The sequence below is a fragment of the Syngnathus typhle genome, linkage group LG12 (assembly GCF_033458585.1).
Source record: "Syngnathus typhle isolate RoL2023-S1 ecotype Sweden linkage group LG12, RoL_Styp_1.0, whole genome shotgun sequence".
Classification (NCBI taxonomy): domain Eukaryota; kingdom Metazoa; phylum Chordata; class Actinopteri; order Syngnathiformes; family Syngnathidae; genus Syngnathus; species Syngnathus typhle.
The window spans coordinates 7351563-7370682 of NC_083749.1; the positions used below are offsets into that span (position 1 = coordinate 7351563).

At 38.2% G+C, this 19120-nt stretch overlaps 1 protein-coding gene across 1 annotated transcript in view; it reads left to right on the plus strand.

The window, feature by feature from the left end:
* Positions 1 to 19120, plus strand: part of LOC133163558 (astrotactin-2-like) — a 155025-nt gene that overhangs the window by 80186 nt on the left and 55719 nt on the right. Inside the window, exons 8-12 of the mRNA XM_061293591.1 lie at positions 1184 to 1268; positions 1858 to 1932; positions 4221 to 4358; positions 12492 to 12642; positions 18736 to 18902. Coding sequence (XP_061149575.1) covers positions 1184 to 1268; positions 1858 to 1932; positions 4221 to 4358; positions 12492 to 12642; positions 18736 to 18902 — 616 coding nt within the window. The remainder of the gene's footprint in view (positions 1 to 1183; positions 1269 to 1857; positions 1933 to 4220; positions 4359 to 12491; positions 12643 to 18735; positions 18903 to 19120) is intronic.

Here is a 19120-nt window from a genome sequence, read left to right on the forward strand (position 1 = left end):
TCGTAAAAAGACCCGTTGAACCGCCTTGCTTCCTTTGTTTTCCTAATTAGAAATGATGCTTCCAACTTCACTTGCTCTCAATGGAACCAGAGAGAATTGTCTTCTCAAAACATACTTGAAGGCATATTAGAGACCTGACTTGAAAATTCAAAGTGTTGGTAGAAAGAAACAAGCAGGACGACACTTTGAAATGTTTTTGTCTTTGTCATGTTATTGTCATCCAGATAAAGTCAGATAAAAAAAAAAAAAAAACATTCAACAAGTACTACAATAAATTTATAAGCGCAGTCAAAGAAATAATGCACCAAGAATTAATACGGCTTTTAAAAAGTCTATTCTTCAGGTCGTGACTACACAGTCCATCCACAGATCATCTTAATAAGACCGATGCTTTGCAACCAACAGCTATTATTCATCAGATGAAATGGTGTCTTGGGTGTAACTATTGTCCTGCCTTCTCCAAACTTTATTGCGGCTTATGTTGCTTTCCAGCAAGGCACCATTTACCAGACAAAGGGCAATCGGAATATTTGTTGCCGCTCTTTAACTCCATCCTATATGGCCGCCACGTCTCCCTTTGAGTGAGCCGAGAGCCTATAAACTCAGCCAGTAAATTATTAAACAGCAGGTGATAAAATGTGAATGGTGCTGCCTGCGTGGCCATTATGCGTTTTTCCACTGTTGTGACTCCAAAAGCAGGCCCAGCGTGTGCAGCAATCACCATTTTTTTTGTAGCACAGTCAAGGATTTTGCGAAATCTGACCTAAGACTCCACAAATGCCATCGTATTTTTTATGGTAGCGAGAAGTAAAACTATCAAAATAAGTAATATTTTGTCCGGTTTGAATTCAGTCACTTATGCATTCTATGTAAAGAGCAAATAATTTAATGACGACAAAATGAATTTGTCGTAAACAGTTCATCTTTTTTCATATGCTAAACCATGGACCTTTTTTTCATATCTAAAGATACTAATACACAAATGTTCATAGTTTGAAATCATTTTAAATAATGCTGTTTTTCAATTCATCATCATTTGCTAGTATCAAATATTTCTCCATAGTGAATGTTTCTGTTACACAAAACTGAATCTGTGAAATTAGGTTCTACTGTTCTAAATGGTAATTTATTCAACTGCTGACAATAAACAAAAATCCGCCGCCTCTGTTTCTTTCCGTCTCAGGAGAATGCAGCTGTCACGACGGCTATTCGCCGGATCTTGTCCATAAACACCTCTGTGTTCGCAGTGACTGGGGTCAGAATGAAGGGTAAGCACCGCCTGCATATGGAAATGCACCTCATTAGCTTATATAACATGTTGTTCTCTTAGTCTCAAGAAAAGCAACCAAAACAGTATGGATGGCCATAAAATTGATTTTTTTTTTAAAATTAGAATTGTTATTGTAGATTGAGAGTTGCTCTTGAAGTTAGCGTTTTAACGGTCTGGGAATTGAACCTATAAAAAGTACATTAACACATATCTTGGAAAACGTCTTTCAAAGGTTCTTGAAACAAACTTGAATGTGACCTTGGAAAGCATGCACAAACCCAACGGAGCGGTCAAAATAATTCAAATGAGCCACGCAGCCAACTGCGACAATGTTTAATGTTTCACATTGCCGTTCACCTCTGGCTGTCACTCGCTGGATCCCGTCCAGCCTCAGATCAAGTTCCTATTCACCGTTTTGTAGGAAGGTCGGTGACAGACGGTAATCTTAGCCACGTGCAAACACAGCTTTTGATACGTCTGGTCTATTTACATACCATAAAGCGTGTCCCATCTGCTACAGCAAATTCTCCACTCGTGTTGTACGTGTGCGGTTGTGTGATGACATCACTCCTTCTTCTTCTCCAAAGGCCTTGGCCGTATGCTAACCTTGAGAAAGGCTACGACCTGGTTACGGGCGAACAAGCCCCGGAAAGAATTTTCAGGTGAGTTGTGGGCCGTCTGATGAGTGCATGACCTCCACTGACCAATTTGTGAGTAAGTTGTTTTTCGGTATGAATTTGTGAGTGTGATGGAGCATAAAAATGCCTGCAGAGCAACAGACACAGCTGGCTGGCCACGATAATGCAACTCTTGTCAGGTTCTACTCCTACCCCCACCATGGCACTTCTGGTGTGGAAAAAAAACAGCCGAAGGGCTATCCCAGGATGGGTCCATTGAAATGTTGCATTCACGATGGTGATATTGACAGCAATCAGTAATTTGTAGTACCGTATTTTCCGGACTATAAGGCGCACCGGACTATAAGGGGGACCTTCAATGAATGGGCCATCTTAAAACGTTGTCCTTATATAAGGCGCACCGGACTATAAGGCGCACCATTAATGCATCATGTCATATTTTTAATCCAAATCAAATCATTCTCCATTTTATCTTTTTTATTTCAACTTCAGACACAACAAATTACTTTATAATCACAAAATAATGATCCATAGTCTTTTTTTCTATTCATGATTCATAGTCTTCAGTAGGCCACTTATGATTGATTTTACGACACAATGCTTCAGGCCAGTTTAAATTTAAGAATTTTGGTCCATATATAAAGCACACTGTCGGCTTTTAGAAAATTTTAGGTTTTTAGGTGCGCCTTATAGCCCGAAAATTACTTGTGTTATTTCAGCAGAACCCAACATTTTACTTAAGTGTGTGAATGGGCTGTTTTTAATCACTAACATACACTGTTGCAAAGTCGCACTTAAAATAAAACTGATTTTGGATGTGATTTAGTTAATTCTGAATTCTCAGTTAGAAGAGTGTGTTGAAATGTGATATAAAGTGTAGCTTTATTTTTGTTGATAGCTATTCAAAAACAGCAGCTTGCAAATAATCTTTCATATGGAGACTTGTAGAGAAGCATTCCTGAAGAAGCTACACACATGTTCTCCCTGTTTCTATAAGTTTAGTTTTAAACTCCACTTTCACTTTGCATACTTTGTAACAGACAGGTAACATTTCTTAAGATACTAAACACAAAAATTGATGGAAGAATCAGAAAGAACTGGGTGTGGTTGGTACAACTCGTGATTGATTAAGGCATTGATGAAAATGTGTAGACCTGTGCTTTTGTCCTTTTGGTGTATGTAGGGTAAATATGAGGGTGGAGACGACCGCCTTGGTCTTCAGTTCCATGGCGGTTGAAAATAAGAATTTAATCTCAGCAGGGATTTGGCTTTACAGATAGGAAGCTCGGGAAGAAGCCAGCAGTGCCTTCCCTCGGATGAGCTATGAGGGTGGAAAAATAGCAGCGTGGAAAATTTACCACATAATATTTAAAAGTCTGTTACAGCTAGATAGTTTTCCCGATGCTTGTGAGTTGCTTAGATTTGGCATCTGAGGAGATGATTTTGGCAAGTGGGGCATCTTTGATGCTGCATATTGTGATAAGAGTGTGTGACCTGAAAGACTTTTAACTAAATATATTTTACAAGATTTTGGCTGAGAACATCTGAGCTAATGCTTTTTTTTTTCTCCAAGTGTTTGTCTCCCACCTGCTAATAAACATCAAACATCACATGATGAAAAGTCTAGTCATGCTCCCTGCTCTTGTTGAGGACTCATCTTGTTTCCTTCATCCTCCACATTGGACTCCTGTGGATTGTAATCTTTGTATTTCCTCCTGAAGCTACTTCTGGCGAAAACAAACAGCATCCTTCTCATCTAAATGTGTTAAAGTACCTTGTTTAGTTAACTTTCATAACAAACTTTGCAAAACAGCACAACTTCATCAGGGCAACACAGCATCCATAAACCTGTTTTGTTTGATCAGCAATGGCAAAAATCTATCATCGAAACAGCGGGTAGTGCTGCAAGCTAACTCAGTGCTCTTTTTTGTCAAACAGCACTGCAGTTCATATTTTGGCGCTGGCTGAAAGGATGTCTACAAAAGCATGCAGACTGTTTACATGCCTCAGTGAAGAATTATGATCGGATTTGTCACATAATCCAGTTTTTTTTTCCGCTGTAAATTCTGATTCAACTCCACGTTTTACGAGTTTAAGGGCATTTGAATTTATCACGATCAGCAAAACTAATCTCTAACTTTACGACTGTGCTGCAGGCAATCTGTCATAATCCATATTGTGAATGGTCTGCATTTTCCGGCGTGCCCTTTAGACATAAACATGGTGTTGTCGCATGCTCATGTTTGTCCAAGTCGTTTTGGGTTGTTGTTTTTTTTGCTTGAAATGTACGTCTCGTGATTGTGCTAACGCAGATCACTCTATAGTCTGGGCCAAGGCTTGTGGCTGCCTGTCAGCAAGAGCTTTGTCGTGCCGCCGGTGGAGCTGTCAATCAATCCTATCGCCAGCTGTAAGACAGACGTCCAGGTGACCGAAGACCCGGGAGAGGTCAGGTGAGTCTGAACCGGCTTGTTTTTGCTGTACCACATCATTATAGACCATTCATATTTATTATTAATCATTGAAAATGCTTTGTGTAAGATTTTTTGCATTCATACATCATTCTTAAATTCCACTGACACTTAGAAAATATTTCAACAAATAGCATTTTTATTGCAAATTTATTTATTTATTTATTTATTTATTTATTTATTTATTTAGTTAGTTAGTTAGTTAGTTAGTTAGTTAGTTAGTTAGTTAGTTAGTTAGTTAGTTAGTTAGTTAGTTAGTTAGTTAGTTAGTTAGTTAGTTAGTTAGTTGACCCTCTCTATTTAGGGTATCTTACCTAACTTGTAAATATATTTTTTTGAAATGCGCAGTTGATTTTTTAAGCCTTAAAAAATCAACTGCGCATTTAAAAAAAAAAGAAAAAAACTACATTTGAGACCGGAGACTAGTAAAAACTGTTCAAATAATTTTACAAGATCAATGGTAACAAAAATTGCTATCAATATCTGTATATTTTTAAAAGTGAAGACAATTTGTAACCTTTGTATTGACAGATGTACAATTTGTCTTCGGGGGCTACATACAATGATTTGGCGAGCCGTATCTGGCCCGCAGGCCTTGACTTTGACACCTATAGTTTAAGGTCTCCAACATTAATCTTCAAGCATTTGAAGGAAAATAAAACTCATCAACGGCACTTTTCTACTTTAAGTGCAACATATTTTAGTTTCACCCTATGTACAGTATCTCACAATTCCCTTGAAACTACAAATTGTTTATATTTGAAACAGTATAATCCCAAGAGTGGCTGCATTCATCTCAACATATGGTGGCATTCATTCCCTATTTACAAACTTGTTAAAGATTGTTTGATATTACCTCTGGAATCCAGAATTCCCTCTACATAAAGAAGTGTCTGGTAAATTCTGACCTTCAACTGGCTTTGCAACCATTAGTAATTGGCATATGAATGGCTTCTGTTTTGAGGCGTTATCTGCTATTGAAAGATGAATAGCTTGAAAAATAACAGAATAAAAATATTTCTTAAGCCTCGCTGCATTCTAGCGGAACAGAAAGTTGAATGTGATGCATTAACTTGTTTGAATCACATTGTACACCATGTCAAATGACTACAAAGGTAAAGCAATTTATTTTTTATGCAAAAAAGGTATAGTTTTATATATAGGCCAGAAGAGTGCCTTTGGCGCTCATTAAAATCATACTTTTTTTTTTCAAATTGCCTCACTGTGTGGACACATTCAGACTATAATCATTATTAATATGAGACAGGATGATAGAAGAGGTAAGATGTGAAAGATTTATCACTTTTAAGAAACAGCTGCATAATCCACGTACTATACAAAGTGACGTTTACTCTTGAGTTTTAATAATTTATTAAAAGTCCACTTCTTGTAGCACTTGTTAGGGTTAGTATCTGTAACATCTCTCTCTCTCTCTCTCTCTCTCTCTCTCTCTCTCTCTCTCTCTCTCTCTCTCTCTCTCTCTCTCTCTCTCTCTCTCTCTCTCTCTCTGCAAGTGAGTGTTGCAAATTCTGTGCCAAAAATGCCAAATGTTTCAAAGCTTTGCAGGTTTATTTTAATCAACAGTTGCAAATGTAATGTCAAATTACATTTTTTCCAATAAATAAATATTATAGTATAGTTAACAGCATAGTTATAGTAGGTAAATCTTGGAGAGTAATATTGAAAAAATGCCTGAGTACCTATGGAAAGGATCTATCTTGGGCCCTCAGGTCAAGGAATAAATTCATATATATATTTTTTGTCAGTTGAAAGAGATACGCCAGAGTAGCCATAGTTGTATGTCATCGTGTGATGAATGACTTCAGTCAGTGCGATCAAGCAAGACATCAAAATGTACCATTAGTCAATGTGAGTGACACCAGAAACAAATACATAAATCTTACCCGCTGGATCTCAAAAAATGTGCATGCTTTTATTTTGTCACTGCAATCTCACGACTGTTTTTCATCTGCTGCTTTTGCCCTGACTGCCGATGAGATTTTTTGGGTTGTTGTTTATTTTTTAAGAAAATGTCTGATATTCAACACTAGTCAGCATATTTGCCAGGGGCATTAATCAAATGCAGGGGGCAGACCAATAACACAATCTGTAATCATGCCGGCGCACTGCTCTAACTTTGGGCAGTATCCCTCGCTCATTCATCATCTGCACAAGCAAGAGGCATGCACGGAGATTTATAGCAGTAGTACATTAGTCACTGTTTAGATGCAGTGAATATGCTTTGAGGTCAACTGAGTTCCAATGGAATTGATCTCACTTTATCCACCGTTTGGAAACACTACCTGGCGTAAGTCTTTGTCTAGTCGATATAATCTAATTTTAAGTTCTTAGTGGCAACAATAGATCACAAATTGTCGGAGTCGGAGTCAGCTTTATTGTCTATTCCTTCATGCCAAGACACACAAAGAAATCGAAATTACGTTTCCTCCATCCCACGGTGACGAGAGACAGTACACGAGTAACATACAAACAAAAAGATGTCCTCCTATTCTAAAGGCAATATTCTGATTAATTTTGGTTTTTTCTGGAAAATTAATTAAGAATTAACCCCCTCAATTTTATCCATCTCAGGTAATAACCATTTTGCCACTTTGCTGTCAACTAAAAATGACATCACAGTGGCTCAGGTAACAGCCAATCACGGCTCGGCTAGCAAATGTCAAATGACCAAACCCAGAAAACAGGTGAGATGTTAGCAACTGTGATGTCATTTTCAATTAAGTCAGAGTATTACCACAAAACAGCACAACAAAAATGATTTACTCACATTTTTTATTTTTTTTAATCACTGCTCAGGTGTAATTATAAAAAAAACCTAAATTAGACAAAAAGACACCCATTGCCGCCTTGTGGGGTAGTACCCAATTGTAATTGGTTCTATCTTCATAGTGGCCCATTTCTGTGCACATTTGTAACTTCTCCATTAACCAAATGTCTACTCACTCTTTCTTTTTTTTCAAAACCATATTCAATGAGGTGCCATAGCTAATACCTGGTCAGCCGAGTGTGTGCAGCAAATACCCAATGTCCCTTGCGGTTGCTAAATGGTTAGAAATAACTAATCGTGTTCATGTGTCTTAGCAGTGGGTTCATAACTTTGCTGCAGTCTGGAATAAAATCTTCCTCTCGACCGTGACTAACATGCAAAGAAGGAAAGCGTTGTTCTCAACAGTTCTTATCCTGTTTCTTCCCAACCGATGAGTCAGTGTCGTGCATTTCCATGCAGTTTGCATCCATTTTCATCATCATCACATGTATGCTTTGAAAATGTCTCAAACGGAGGTGAGTAGAGCGGAGCCAAGCGTGTATAGCGCAGTTGAAAAAAAATAATAATAATTATATACACTTCCAACAGATATTGGAACTGTTTAGATAATAGGTGCAATTTAATAAGATAACAAAACATCATCCAAACTGACTTTTTTTTTTTTTTGGAGTCTTGAAACAGGCCTCTTGATTGTTCATTTCTATCTTTGACTCACTATGCAGAAATCCAGTTAGTATGCACCTCGCAGCTGAGCCAAAGTCATTATTTTTTGGCCTGCTGCACTTTTCCTATCCTGGGTTTTTCCTCTATATTAAAGAGTCATTTGTCAGCACAGGGAGGTCCTGGCAGAAAGAATTGATGTCACGTATTGGCGTTTTAAATTTGCGACTATTGAGAAGCCGAACAAGAAGGACGTTGGTAGGCATAGAATGCGTGTCTCGGTTACATAAACCATTTGTTTACTGTTCTAAGCCTAAATTCAACCTAGAAAAAAAGTTGTGGGTCATTATTTATAAACACAGTCTTTCAAAAATGGCCTGCTTGCTACACAATTAAGGACATGAGAAAGTTTCAGAATTCAACTAAATAATTCTGCACCTTTCTTTTGTAGCAGAAGTGGACAGAAAATAATGAGATGTTCTGATAAAAAATATTACAGGATTGCAGATTGAATTATGGACTTGGAGACTTGTTTAAGAAGAGTGTATTGGGTTTAACTTCAAAAGTCTGTATCCTAAGCATTGCAAACAAGTTTTCCTCTGGGAGGTAATTTTGAAAAAACATTCACTGAGAAAGCAACTTAAGGCTCCAATTAGTGCAACATGCAAATTATTCAGTCCTCTTGGTCCTTATTAAGACTAAAAATCAACAATGATTGTCAAATATGCAGCGCATTATTTGCCTTTCTACTCAGCAATCAAAATTGAACAAGCATTTTTTTAATACTGTTCAGGTACAGTTTTGTTCAACAGCCATCTCTTCAATAAAAGTTTTAGAGAGGGCATCATATGGAAAGCTGCCTGCTTAAGTGATAGTATTCAAATATTTGGGTCTCTGGAGTACTTGCCAGCCCGTCATGTGTGAAATTAGTGTGAATCCGAAACAGGGCAGACCCCAAAAACATTCCGGCATGGTTGTTAAAAGACAATTATAACGTTTATTATTATTCATGATCCTTGAGGTATTCGGACTGAAACATGTCAGACATTTAACTAAGACACCCTGGACCTGTTTTAATTTAGAGAGAAATGGCATAAATCCTCCTTTGAAAAAAAACAAGCCTAAAGTCCTTATCCATAGTGGAGGGGCATAACTGACGAGGATTTTACTGTTCTCCAAACCCACCCGTGAATTTTTATACTGCCGTGGTGAAGTATTGAGCAGTATTGATCAATATACTTGGGCTGTTTGTCTCGGGCGTCAAGTGGTGATCTCAGTATGACTGCAAATGAATTTATTCTAACTAAAGTGTGAACTTAACATGAACCTAGTAGAGAAGATGTGTGTTTGAAAATAAATCTCAGTTCCTTTTAAAATAAATTTTAGGCTTTCATACCGCGAGTTCACAGTCTTTGGTCTAATTCAGGTGATGTAAACAATGTCTGTGTCAGAATCCTAAAAATACGGCACAACGGGATATTGCTCTCTTTTCAGAACTGTCACGGAAATGTAAACATTGTAGAACAAAAGAGGAAACGGACTTTTTGTTGACAGCTTTAATAATCATGGACGATAATCATTGCATGGTGATAAAAAAAAGGAGATTAAACGAAAGCAAGGTAGCAAATTTAAAGTGGCATAAACTGCCAACGTGTAGACTGTCTAATCCGTTTCCTAGTTAAGTCGCCATAATGATTTTCAAGCTCGGTCGGCGCATATCAATAACACTTTGGTTCATCCAGTTCGCTGCTGATGGTATCGCTAATGCTGAGCACTTGCTCAGTAGAAGAATACAAAAGAAGCCGGTTTCAGGGTCGATTAGTGTATATGCTTTGTCCATGCTATGGTTGCAATGAAAGAATTGTGAAAACATTTTTTTACATTGAAACTTACTGGTAGCTCAATGAGTCACGCATCCTTACAAAGTATCTGCCCCCCCAGAAAAATCCTTTATTGATAACCTTGCAGGCTTTGGAATAACATACCACGCTAAGTTAAGGTGGTGCAATGTTATTTGACATCTTTTTTAGTCTTTTATGCAGGTGCAGCAGATCTTGGAGTAGACCCATTTATTCACTGTGGTATGTTCAGAGTTTCTTTACTTCTTCAAGGCTTTTCACTTTATTCTCCCAGTAAAGGCCATCTACGAGGCCATCAGTCCTCATGGCATCACACAACAGTATTGAACGGGAGTGTTCCGTACAGAGAGTTTGTACTGTAGCTTTCAAGAATGCTCCAACTCGCTGAAAGGTCAGTTTCCAACCAAGTGCTCAGATACCTTTCATGTGGCCTCAGGGTGATGTAGTACTGGCAATCAAATTGAGTTGGTAAATTGGGACTTGTGTAGTGAGAGATTAGCGACAGGTACAAAATCCAGGAAAACAAATAAATACTAAAACCAGTTTTGCTGGCGAGTTCATGGACAAGTCACAAAACCTTCCAATCTGCTGAATATAAGGATTATGCACAAATCGATAAACCTTTTCCATTTAAATGACTTGAGGTGAGATAAAGCTTCTTTAATTCTACGGTGAATTCAAATGAAAAAATACAATACAGAATGGTGGAATAAATCATGTACAGTGAGCACAGTGGAAAACCAGACTGATAAAAGCAGAAGCGTGTTTTAACACCTCAAGGAAAAATTTGGCAAAAACAATTGATGCGTCGCTGTTGAGTTGACTCGGGGTAGTAAAGGTCTCTTTTTAATTAGGTCTTGTTTTTGTTGTGTCTTTCTCAGGCGAGGTTGAAAAAAAAAAAAACGGGTGCATTTTGACAGCAAGGTAAAAAGTAAGTAGTAAAGGGGGAAACAATTGATAGAAAATTACTCAAGTAAAGTCAGTACCTTGAAGAAATCTACCTTTTTTTTTTTACTTGTTTAATTGTGAATTTTTACGATAATTTGTTAAAGTGTAGTTTGCAAAATCTAAGTGAATATGTTGGCGAGCAATGGATATTTCCTTTTACAACTTCACAGCCTCGGACAAATTAACGGCAGTAAAAAAAATACGACAGAAGACCATGAAATTCTCCCTCCTCAGCAGTCCGTCTGTCTCGCCATCATTAACGATGTTATAGATGTTTATAGAGTCAAATCACTCTCAAGACAATGGGTGGTCTGTGTTGCGCTATTACTTGTTGTTTCTTTACAAATCAAACATGGAGGGGTCGCCCACCCCGTCAGCCATTCTGACAGCAAGTTTATGAAGACATGCCAGGAATACTCAAGTGAAGCTTGTCAGATGATGTTAGGAAGAATTTAAAAAGCTTGTTAGATGTGATTCATTCTACTTTTTGAAGACTGTTTCATTATTGATTATTAATGTTGCCGCTTAAGAAGACAATCTCAGGTGTTTGCTTTTTTTGCAGGTACTCTGAGTGCGAATACGTGTACCATATTTTCCGGACTATAAGGCGCACCGGACTATAAGGCGCACCTTCAATGAATGGCCCATTTTAAAACTTAATCCTTATATAAGACGCACCGGACTATAAGGCGCACCATTAATGCATCATGTCAGATTTTTAATCCAAATCAAATCATTCTCCATTTTATCTTTTTTATTTCAACTTCAGATGCAACAAATGACTTTATAATCACAAAATAATGATCCATAGTATTTTTGATTCATGATTCATAGTCTTCAGCAGGCCACTTATGCTTGATTTCATGACACAATGCTTCGGGCCAGTTTGAATTTAGGAATTTAGTCCATATATAAGGCGCACTGGACTATAAGGCGCACTGTCGGCTTTTAAGAAGATTTTAGGTTTTTAGGTGCGCCTTATAGTCCGGAAAATACGGTAGTTACTTTTCCCTTTGTTGACTCGAAGAACACTATCCGAGCTATTAGAGCTAAGTGGTAGGGGGACCATACTGCACATTCTGAACCCCTTTAAACTGGACTTTCTTTGCCTCGTTACAGCTACTCAATTGGGTTTGGTTTTACTCACACCAATTTTTTCACTTCATAAAAGTACCGCATCAATTTGGAAAAAAAGAACATGCGTCATCCTGCAGAACGAGACAACCCAACAAAAACAGAACAATGGAAGAGACCGAGGGTCACTTGTGTTTATGTTTCTGGCATAAATATGTTTTGGGGTTTTTTTCAGGAAAAGACTCAAGGCAACAAATATACCGCTGTGCAGAGTCTAGACTGTGGAGTAAAATATTCAAAGCACAACAGCAAGCATGTATTTGGGCACTTGGGGGCCTAAATACAATTTTAAGCGAGTGATATGAATAAAAAACATCTTAAGTCATTAAAATCTTACAACAGTTCGCTTTACGAAAAAATTACGCATTCTACATATCCATGCAACTATGAGGACTTTGTTCAAGTTTGTGGGAGGTGCGTCAACAACAGCATTGCTACCTGTTATGAACTAAAGAAATGGCTGAAGGGAAAAGCTGTCCATATATCTCCTTCCTCATGGTTGTTGGGGTTGTTTTTGCAAACAAAAACAAATCCGAGACTCATTCTTTTTGATTAAAAAGCGTGCATGACTCATATCTTAATTGTACCACAAACTGCAAGGTTATGAGAAACCTTTTTCCAGAGGGATTATGTTTAGCTGCTTAGGCATTACTTTCTATTTGTCATTTATACTTAGAAAACACAAGACATCTTATTTATTTTTTTTATATGTGTTATTAAATTCAGGGATGAAGCCATGATGTCCACATATTTCGAAACCGTCGAGGACTTGCTGGTGTCTTTCGGGCCCGTCCGTGACTGCTCAAAAGATAACGGCGGCTGCAAGAAGAATTTCAAATGTGTGTCGGACCGACAGATGGACTCATCCGGCTGCATGGTAAGCAGACAAGGTTTCTTTTTTTTTTTCTTTCTTCAACATTCTTAGAATACTGACCATTTAAAGCAGCAGTGTCGAACTCATTTTTTTCGCGGGCTGCATTGTAGTCATAGCTTCTTTCGGAGGGACATTATGACTGTCAATCCAAATAAATGTATGAGCACCTCATATTATATACAGTAAAAGCTACGAAACAAACTGACAAATAACTCGTTTTCAAATCAGACGAGTAAAAACTGGTCAAATATTTAAAAAAAAAAAGATATTAAAAGTGAAGACAATTTACAATTCTAGTAAATGACATGAATTTGATGCATAATTTGTCTTCGCGGGCCACATAAAATGATGTGGCGGGCCGTATCTGGCCCCCGGGCCTTGGGTTTGACACCTGTAATTTAAAGGCTACTGTATATATTGCACAACCAGTCCGAGGATTTACTATTCCTTTGTTGCCCTTGCTGACATCTGGGATAGGATGTAGCTTGTGTGGTATAGTATGTCGCACAAACCAGAATGGAATCAATCGATGGATAATTTGACAAGTCAAGTCCTATGTCTTCAACTTGCACCTGAATCACAGATCTCAAGAACCAGCACAAGGTAGAAACATGAGATTCAAAACATTTACAAGTCTTGGCAAACATCATTCAAGAACAGAAGAAAAACCTTGAACATGTCATGTTCAGATGTCAAGTACACAGAGTTTTGAAAGGTTCTGTAAAGTTGAAATACTTCCCAACAACCTCACCCACGTCTATAAGGCGCAGTAAAAAAAAAAAAAAATTACAAAGCCCTCCGGCCTTCAAAGATTAACTTGGAAAATCAGAGAGACAGAGTATTTTTTTTCTTTCCTTCTCTCGTTTGGGTGGGTGTTATTTCAACCACCCTTGTCAGAGTGGGTGCTAGCCGAGCTGTGATATGGCGCACGCAGAGCTTAAAATCCATTATGGAAGTCCTTCAAGGCTGTCTGCAGCACTCAAGACATTTGGAATCCATTTGCAGGGAATTAAATCCTAGTTGGAGTCAGTGCCAAAGTTTTCAAGGTATTTAATTCGTATTCAAGCTGATGTATTTGTTTCACTGCAAGACTTGCAAGTGTAGCTTAGTATTCAAAACCATGATTGCTGATTGACCTTCACTACTTGTTCTATCGAATACTATAACCAACGCATTTTTAGCAGCATGGGAAGGATTTGATTTACTGAAAGTCACATTTGGGCAAGCTGTGCGTTGGTGATACTACAATATGTATTCTTGGTTGGAAAATGTGTAAGAATAGATTTCATAGTAAACTAGAAAAATACATTTATTATTATTTATTACGATGCATATTCTATCAAATACACAGCTCAGGTAAAGTAGAAGAAGCTCCCTCTGGATTTGCCCTTTTTTTCCGCTAATGCAGGGGTTGTCAACCGGTGGTCCGCGGCCTACTAGTTGTCCGTGGCGGTATTACAGGTGGTCCACAAAATTGGAATTGGAAAATAATTGTAACAATTTCAAAAATAAAATTGACTTATTATTTAGATATGATTTAGTTTCTAGCTAATTTTGTGAATGATTTACCCATCCAAATTATGTCAAATGCAGCTGAGATTCCCAAAATAGACATACAGATGCAAATAAATAGCCTGGATAGGTCTATCCTCCTTTGGTGCAAAATAAAATAATATTCCACCAAAGCAGTGGTCCCTGAGTTGCTTCTTGGTTATAATAGTGGTCCCTTTGACAAAACCAGTTGAAAACACCTTTTGTAATTCATCCAAGCATCAAAATTCCAAGTTGAATATGGAGTTTGTCATTATTTTAGTTGCACATGTTTTTGTTGAACTCTTAAGAAGACCAACAGTTTTTGTCTGTGCCAATAGTAATGAAAGCTTACTATGGTTTTCATGCTTCCATAGACTACCTGTACGTTTGTTTTTAAATAGCACGGCATAGGTGAGCTTATGTTTTTGTTTATGCTATCGTCATCTGTGATAGGTGTCCTCATGCAACAGCATTCAGATGTCGAAACAGATGGTGTGATATTAACAGCGCATCCCCTGTCAGTTGATGTTCCTTATGGGACAGCTCAGCTACAGTTGTTAAGCTGTGGATTCAAATCCATCAGTTTGACCTGGTTTTAGGGAAATTGTCTGCCTCCAATCTCATTCTGCAGCTCACAGTGTTCAAAATTTGCGGCCGTGACGAAAAGGTCTGCACACAGAGTGGCAAAGATAACAGCTTGAAGCGAAAGAAAAAAAAAACCTTGGCTGCATCCGGTTTGCATAAAGACTCTGCGGGGAGGATAAATTGCGATTCCCTCCCCCGTGAGAAGTTTTGTCATCACCTATTACCCACAATCCCCTGTGTGCCCTGACAGCATCAGGATGTTTATGACTGCTCTGCTGTACTGCACATCTCATTTTCCCCTCGCTACCTGTTTGAAATTCACAGGTGTTATGCTTTCAAAAAAAAAAAAAAGAATCATATGAATCATTTCATCCCTTTGAATCTACACTTTTTGGCCAGATGCTGCAAATTGGCCAAGTACAGCCAACTGAGCCAAATGTGTGTCTAAGTGACGTCTCAGACAGGTGGTATGAATTCTGCTTGGTGGAATGCTTGTGACAGTAAAACTAAAACTTTAATTGTTGTGTCGCATTTAAACCCTGCAGTTCCTTCAGAAAGTGCATGCAGGGCTGGTTGCTGAGTCAAAACGCTTGATTTCTACAGTCACTGATTACCCAATTACGGGAAGTGCTGCTTGCCATTTGTTCTAATTAATCATTCAAATATATTCCGTTAAAATATTAATCAAAACTGCGCATTATATATTTTCTGAAGGAGATGTATTTATTTTTTGCAGCTCTTATGGAAGCTCTCATTACATTCTGCAGGTGTTCAGTGAATGCCTGCTGCTTTAAGGCTGAATTAGTCTCTTATGTAGTTGACATGGGCGTCTTTGTGTGTTATACCTTAGCGGATTGTAATACACGTGGTATTACTATACATCACAACAAAAGCAGCTTTTGTACTCTTTGTTTGCTTTGTATAGAATGTTTCTGAGAAAGCAGCTTTCTTAAATACCTTTAGCAATCAAGCTGAGCTACAGAGCCTAATGCAGTTCCGGGATAAAGCAACCTTCAGTCCTCATTTGTTATGTTGTCACGAGGGGCGAGAGCAGAGTGTAGCTGAGGCGTTATTTAAGCAAGAGCCACTCTTCTCGGTCGACTCAAAGAAGCGGCGGTGGGGAAGGGGCCATTGCAGAATGGAGCTATTAGCTAAGTGTACATATGCGCGTATTGTTCTTATTACCTCATCCCCTCCTTGACAAGTGGACATTGTTACTCCCACGAGCACAGACATGAAAATGAAGTCAGTCTGTTTGACAAAGTGGTGTGTGTTTTATATAAATGTAGTGTTGCTTTACGTATATATGCCATTCCCTAAGAAGATTGAAATAGCTAAAAACCGTCTCCCCCCCTATTAGGACCATTAGCTTTTGCACCATGCTGAAATAAGAAGCATTAAGTCACACCATTCTGTGCAAGCAACCGAGACTTCCTTTCTCACACCCTCGCCCAATTTTAAAAGCAGTTGTGTCTTAATTTAACCTATGTAAATCGCAAAGGAAGCTTGAGGGAGTAAGTTGCCCCACATACTATTCGATGCCATTAAATGTTACAACGTCAATGGTCAAAAGCCTGTTCGGTTGATGGTGGATTTGTATTCAGAATTTTTTTCTGAAAGACTATTTATCTGGAAATACTGTGAAGTTAGCACTTTGACCTCACCGTCTCAGGTAACGAGCATCTGTTTTTCTGGGATTGGTCAGTGACAGTACAATGCAAAATGGCCAGCCCCTGAGATGAATAAAAACAAATGGATTTGTCTGCTTCATTCATATTCCACAAACACATTTACTCAGAATACGGTCTCTAGTGGCGGCACATAGAAAATTTTACTTTTAGCCAAAATGTTAAAAGATTAACGATGATGACACGTATGATGACGAATGTGTGTTAACATCACGTTCTTTGTCTCTTAATATATTTTGTTGCGAAAGAAAAAAACAAAAGGCCTGGCAAATTTTGCTAACTTCTATGAAAATCAGAAACATTTATTTTTGGAAAGATGCGAGTCGAATTCCAACCCATTCCTCTTTGGATGTTCCTCTGTGCCTATTGGATGAGTTTGATATGGAACTGAGGCTACCTTTGAGAGAAACCAGTACCTTACCTGAACTCCTCTAACAAGCTCATTAGCAGCGGTTTCCATAGAATCTCTTCCGATTAAAACTGAGAATTAGTGGGTGATTAAGAAAAATGAGCAAGGAGATTTCTTTAAATTCTCCAACGTCATTTACAATAAGCCCCAATGATGCCTAAACTTTTGCTGAGCGCATTTGGTTGTTTGTAATGCGTGCTTTGCTTTGTATAGCTCCATTTTTCTAAAGTTAATTAGTGTGTGTGTTTTTTTTTAAACCCCTCAAGTGTACTCAGGAGTGAAACATCATTTCGCTGGTAATTATCAGTGTAATGAATGTCTCATTTGTAATTGCCCTGCGAGAGTGTGCACATAGTAAACACCTTACCAAGTTTGCTTTATGACAACACTCGGAATTGGTTTCAAGAGTATCTAGGAGACTATTTGAAAACTTTTGATAGGGGAACTGATATTTTCTTTCCTTTTTTTTTTTTTAAATAAACCAATACAATCGCAAAAACACTCTCCACAATCGTATTGTGCACAATGGGTGTAAATCCAACATATGAAGTCAAACGCAGGCTGTTCCAATTAATTAGAAATAAATTATTAGCCAAATGGGGAAAAGTGCACGACGACTCGCTCGCAAACACTAAAATATGCCAAACATGTATTTGGTTGCTTTAATTTTACACTTGATTTGAAGGCAGGCACTCTAGAGATTATTTGTATGCAAGCCATTCAAAAGTCAATTTGCGTCTTCAGTGTTAGTCATACCAACTCACTTAATGCCTGCGTTGGAATGTTTCTTCAAGAAAGCATGCCTATTCTCCCTGTGTTGCCTCAGTTGACATGCTGCAAGAGAACAGACTAGAATAATATATAAGATAAAAAAAAAATGGTATATGCTCCCTTCTGCACTTCTCTGTAGAGAATCTTGTGAGATAGAGAGCATGATTACTAACTTTTACACATCTTATTCAATTGCAGAAAACCCCACATGACAATCGCAAAATTATCCAGCGGGTCGTGATGAACGACTCCATTCTCGCTCTACTAAAGTTGATATTACATTTGTGAAATGTACAAATTGGATCTGACTCTCTCTTCATTTTTTTTTTCCCCCCCAAAAAGATGTTGAAATCCTGGTGTAATCACAACGTGTTACAAAGGTTACTACGTGTGTTTGCGCAAAACAGACTCAAATAATGCCCAAAAAAATGAATTAAAAAAAAAATCATAAAATACTATTAAGACAAAAACACAGTGTTTTTGCCTGGCGACACACAAAAAAATATCTTTGCGTAAATACAATTTTAATGTTTTACCTAGTTTTCTGAAATGATTGAGTGACGTACAGCGCACCACAGAATGATCTTTCAATATAATTTGTTTTCAGACATCCAACAATTGGGCTTTTGCTGACCAAATTTGGCTTAATTATCAATATGTATGTACCCTGCCTATGTGAATCGTATCTTCCTGGAATGGCAATTTATTTTGAGTCAAAACGTGCTTGCATTAAAGAACAATCTTTAATCCACAATACCATTTTGTTCAAAGGATGCCTCTCTGGTATTATAAATGAAAGAAAACAAAAAAATATGTTGCGCCGGTTGTTAGGATATAAAAGCAACCTTCAAGTGGGAAACTTCAGTTGTCGATCGAACTGAAGCACAATTTAATTAACGTTTTTTTTTTTTCCTGCTTCTACTTTTCTTTGATTCCCTCTCTCTTGACATCCGCTGCTCACTCCTCCTCTCTGATCTCTGCCGCTACCTGTGCCTCCTCAGTGGCACCTGATTAAAATGCATGTGCTGACCTCTGTGCCTTCCTCGCTTCTTCTGTCTCCCTTATCACCCTTCTTCCGTCTCCTCCTCTTTGCCTGTGTCTTCCGAGCAGTGTCCTAGCGGGCTGAGGCCGATGAAAGATGGCTCTGGTTGCTATGACTACTCCAGGGGCATCGACTGCACGGACGGTTTTAACGGAGGCTGCGAGCAGCTGTGTCACCAGCAGCTCGTGCCCCTTCAAGACGAGCCCGGCTCCAGCAATGTGCTCATGTACTGCGGGTGAGAATAAACAACTAAATGATTCAACAGTGTCCCACAAAAACATTTACCAGCTAGTTGTCTGACCTTGACATTTTGGAGATTTTATATTATTTTCCTCCAAATGCAACTTAACCCATTACAGGGGTCATAAAACAACATTTGTAAGCCAGTTACTCCTCTCATATCCCAGCAGTGTTGGCTTTGCACAAAAGTTCATCAAAAAATAAAATAAATAA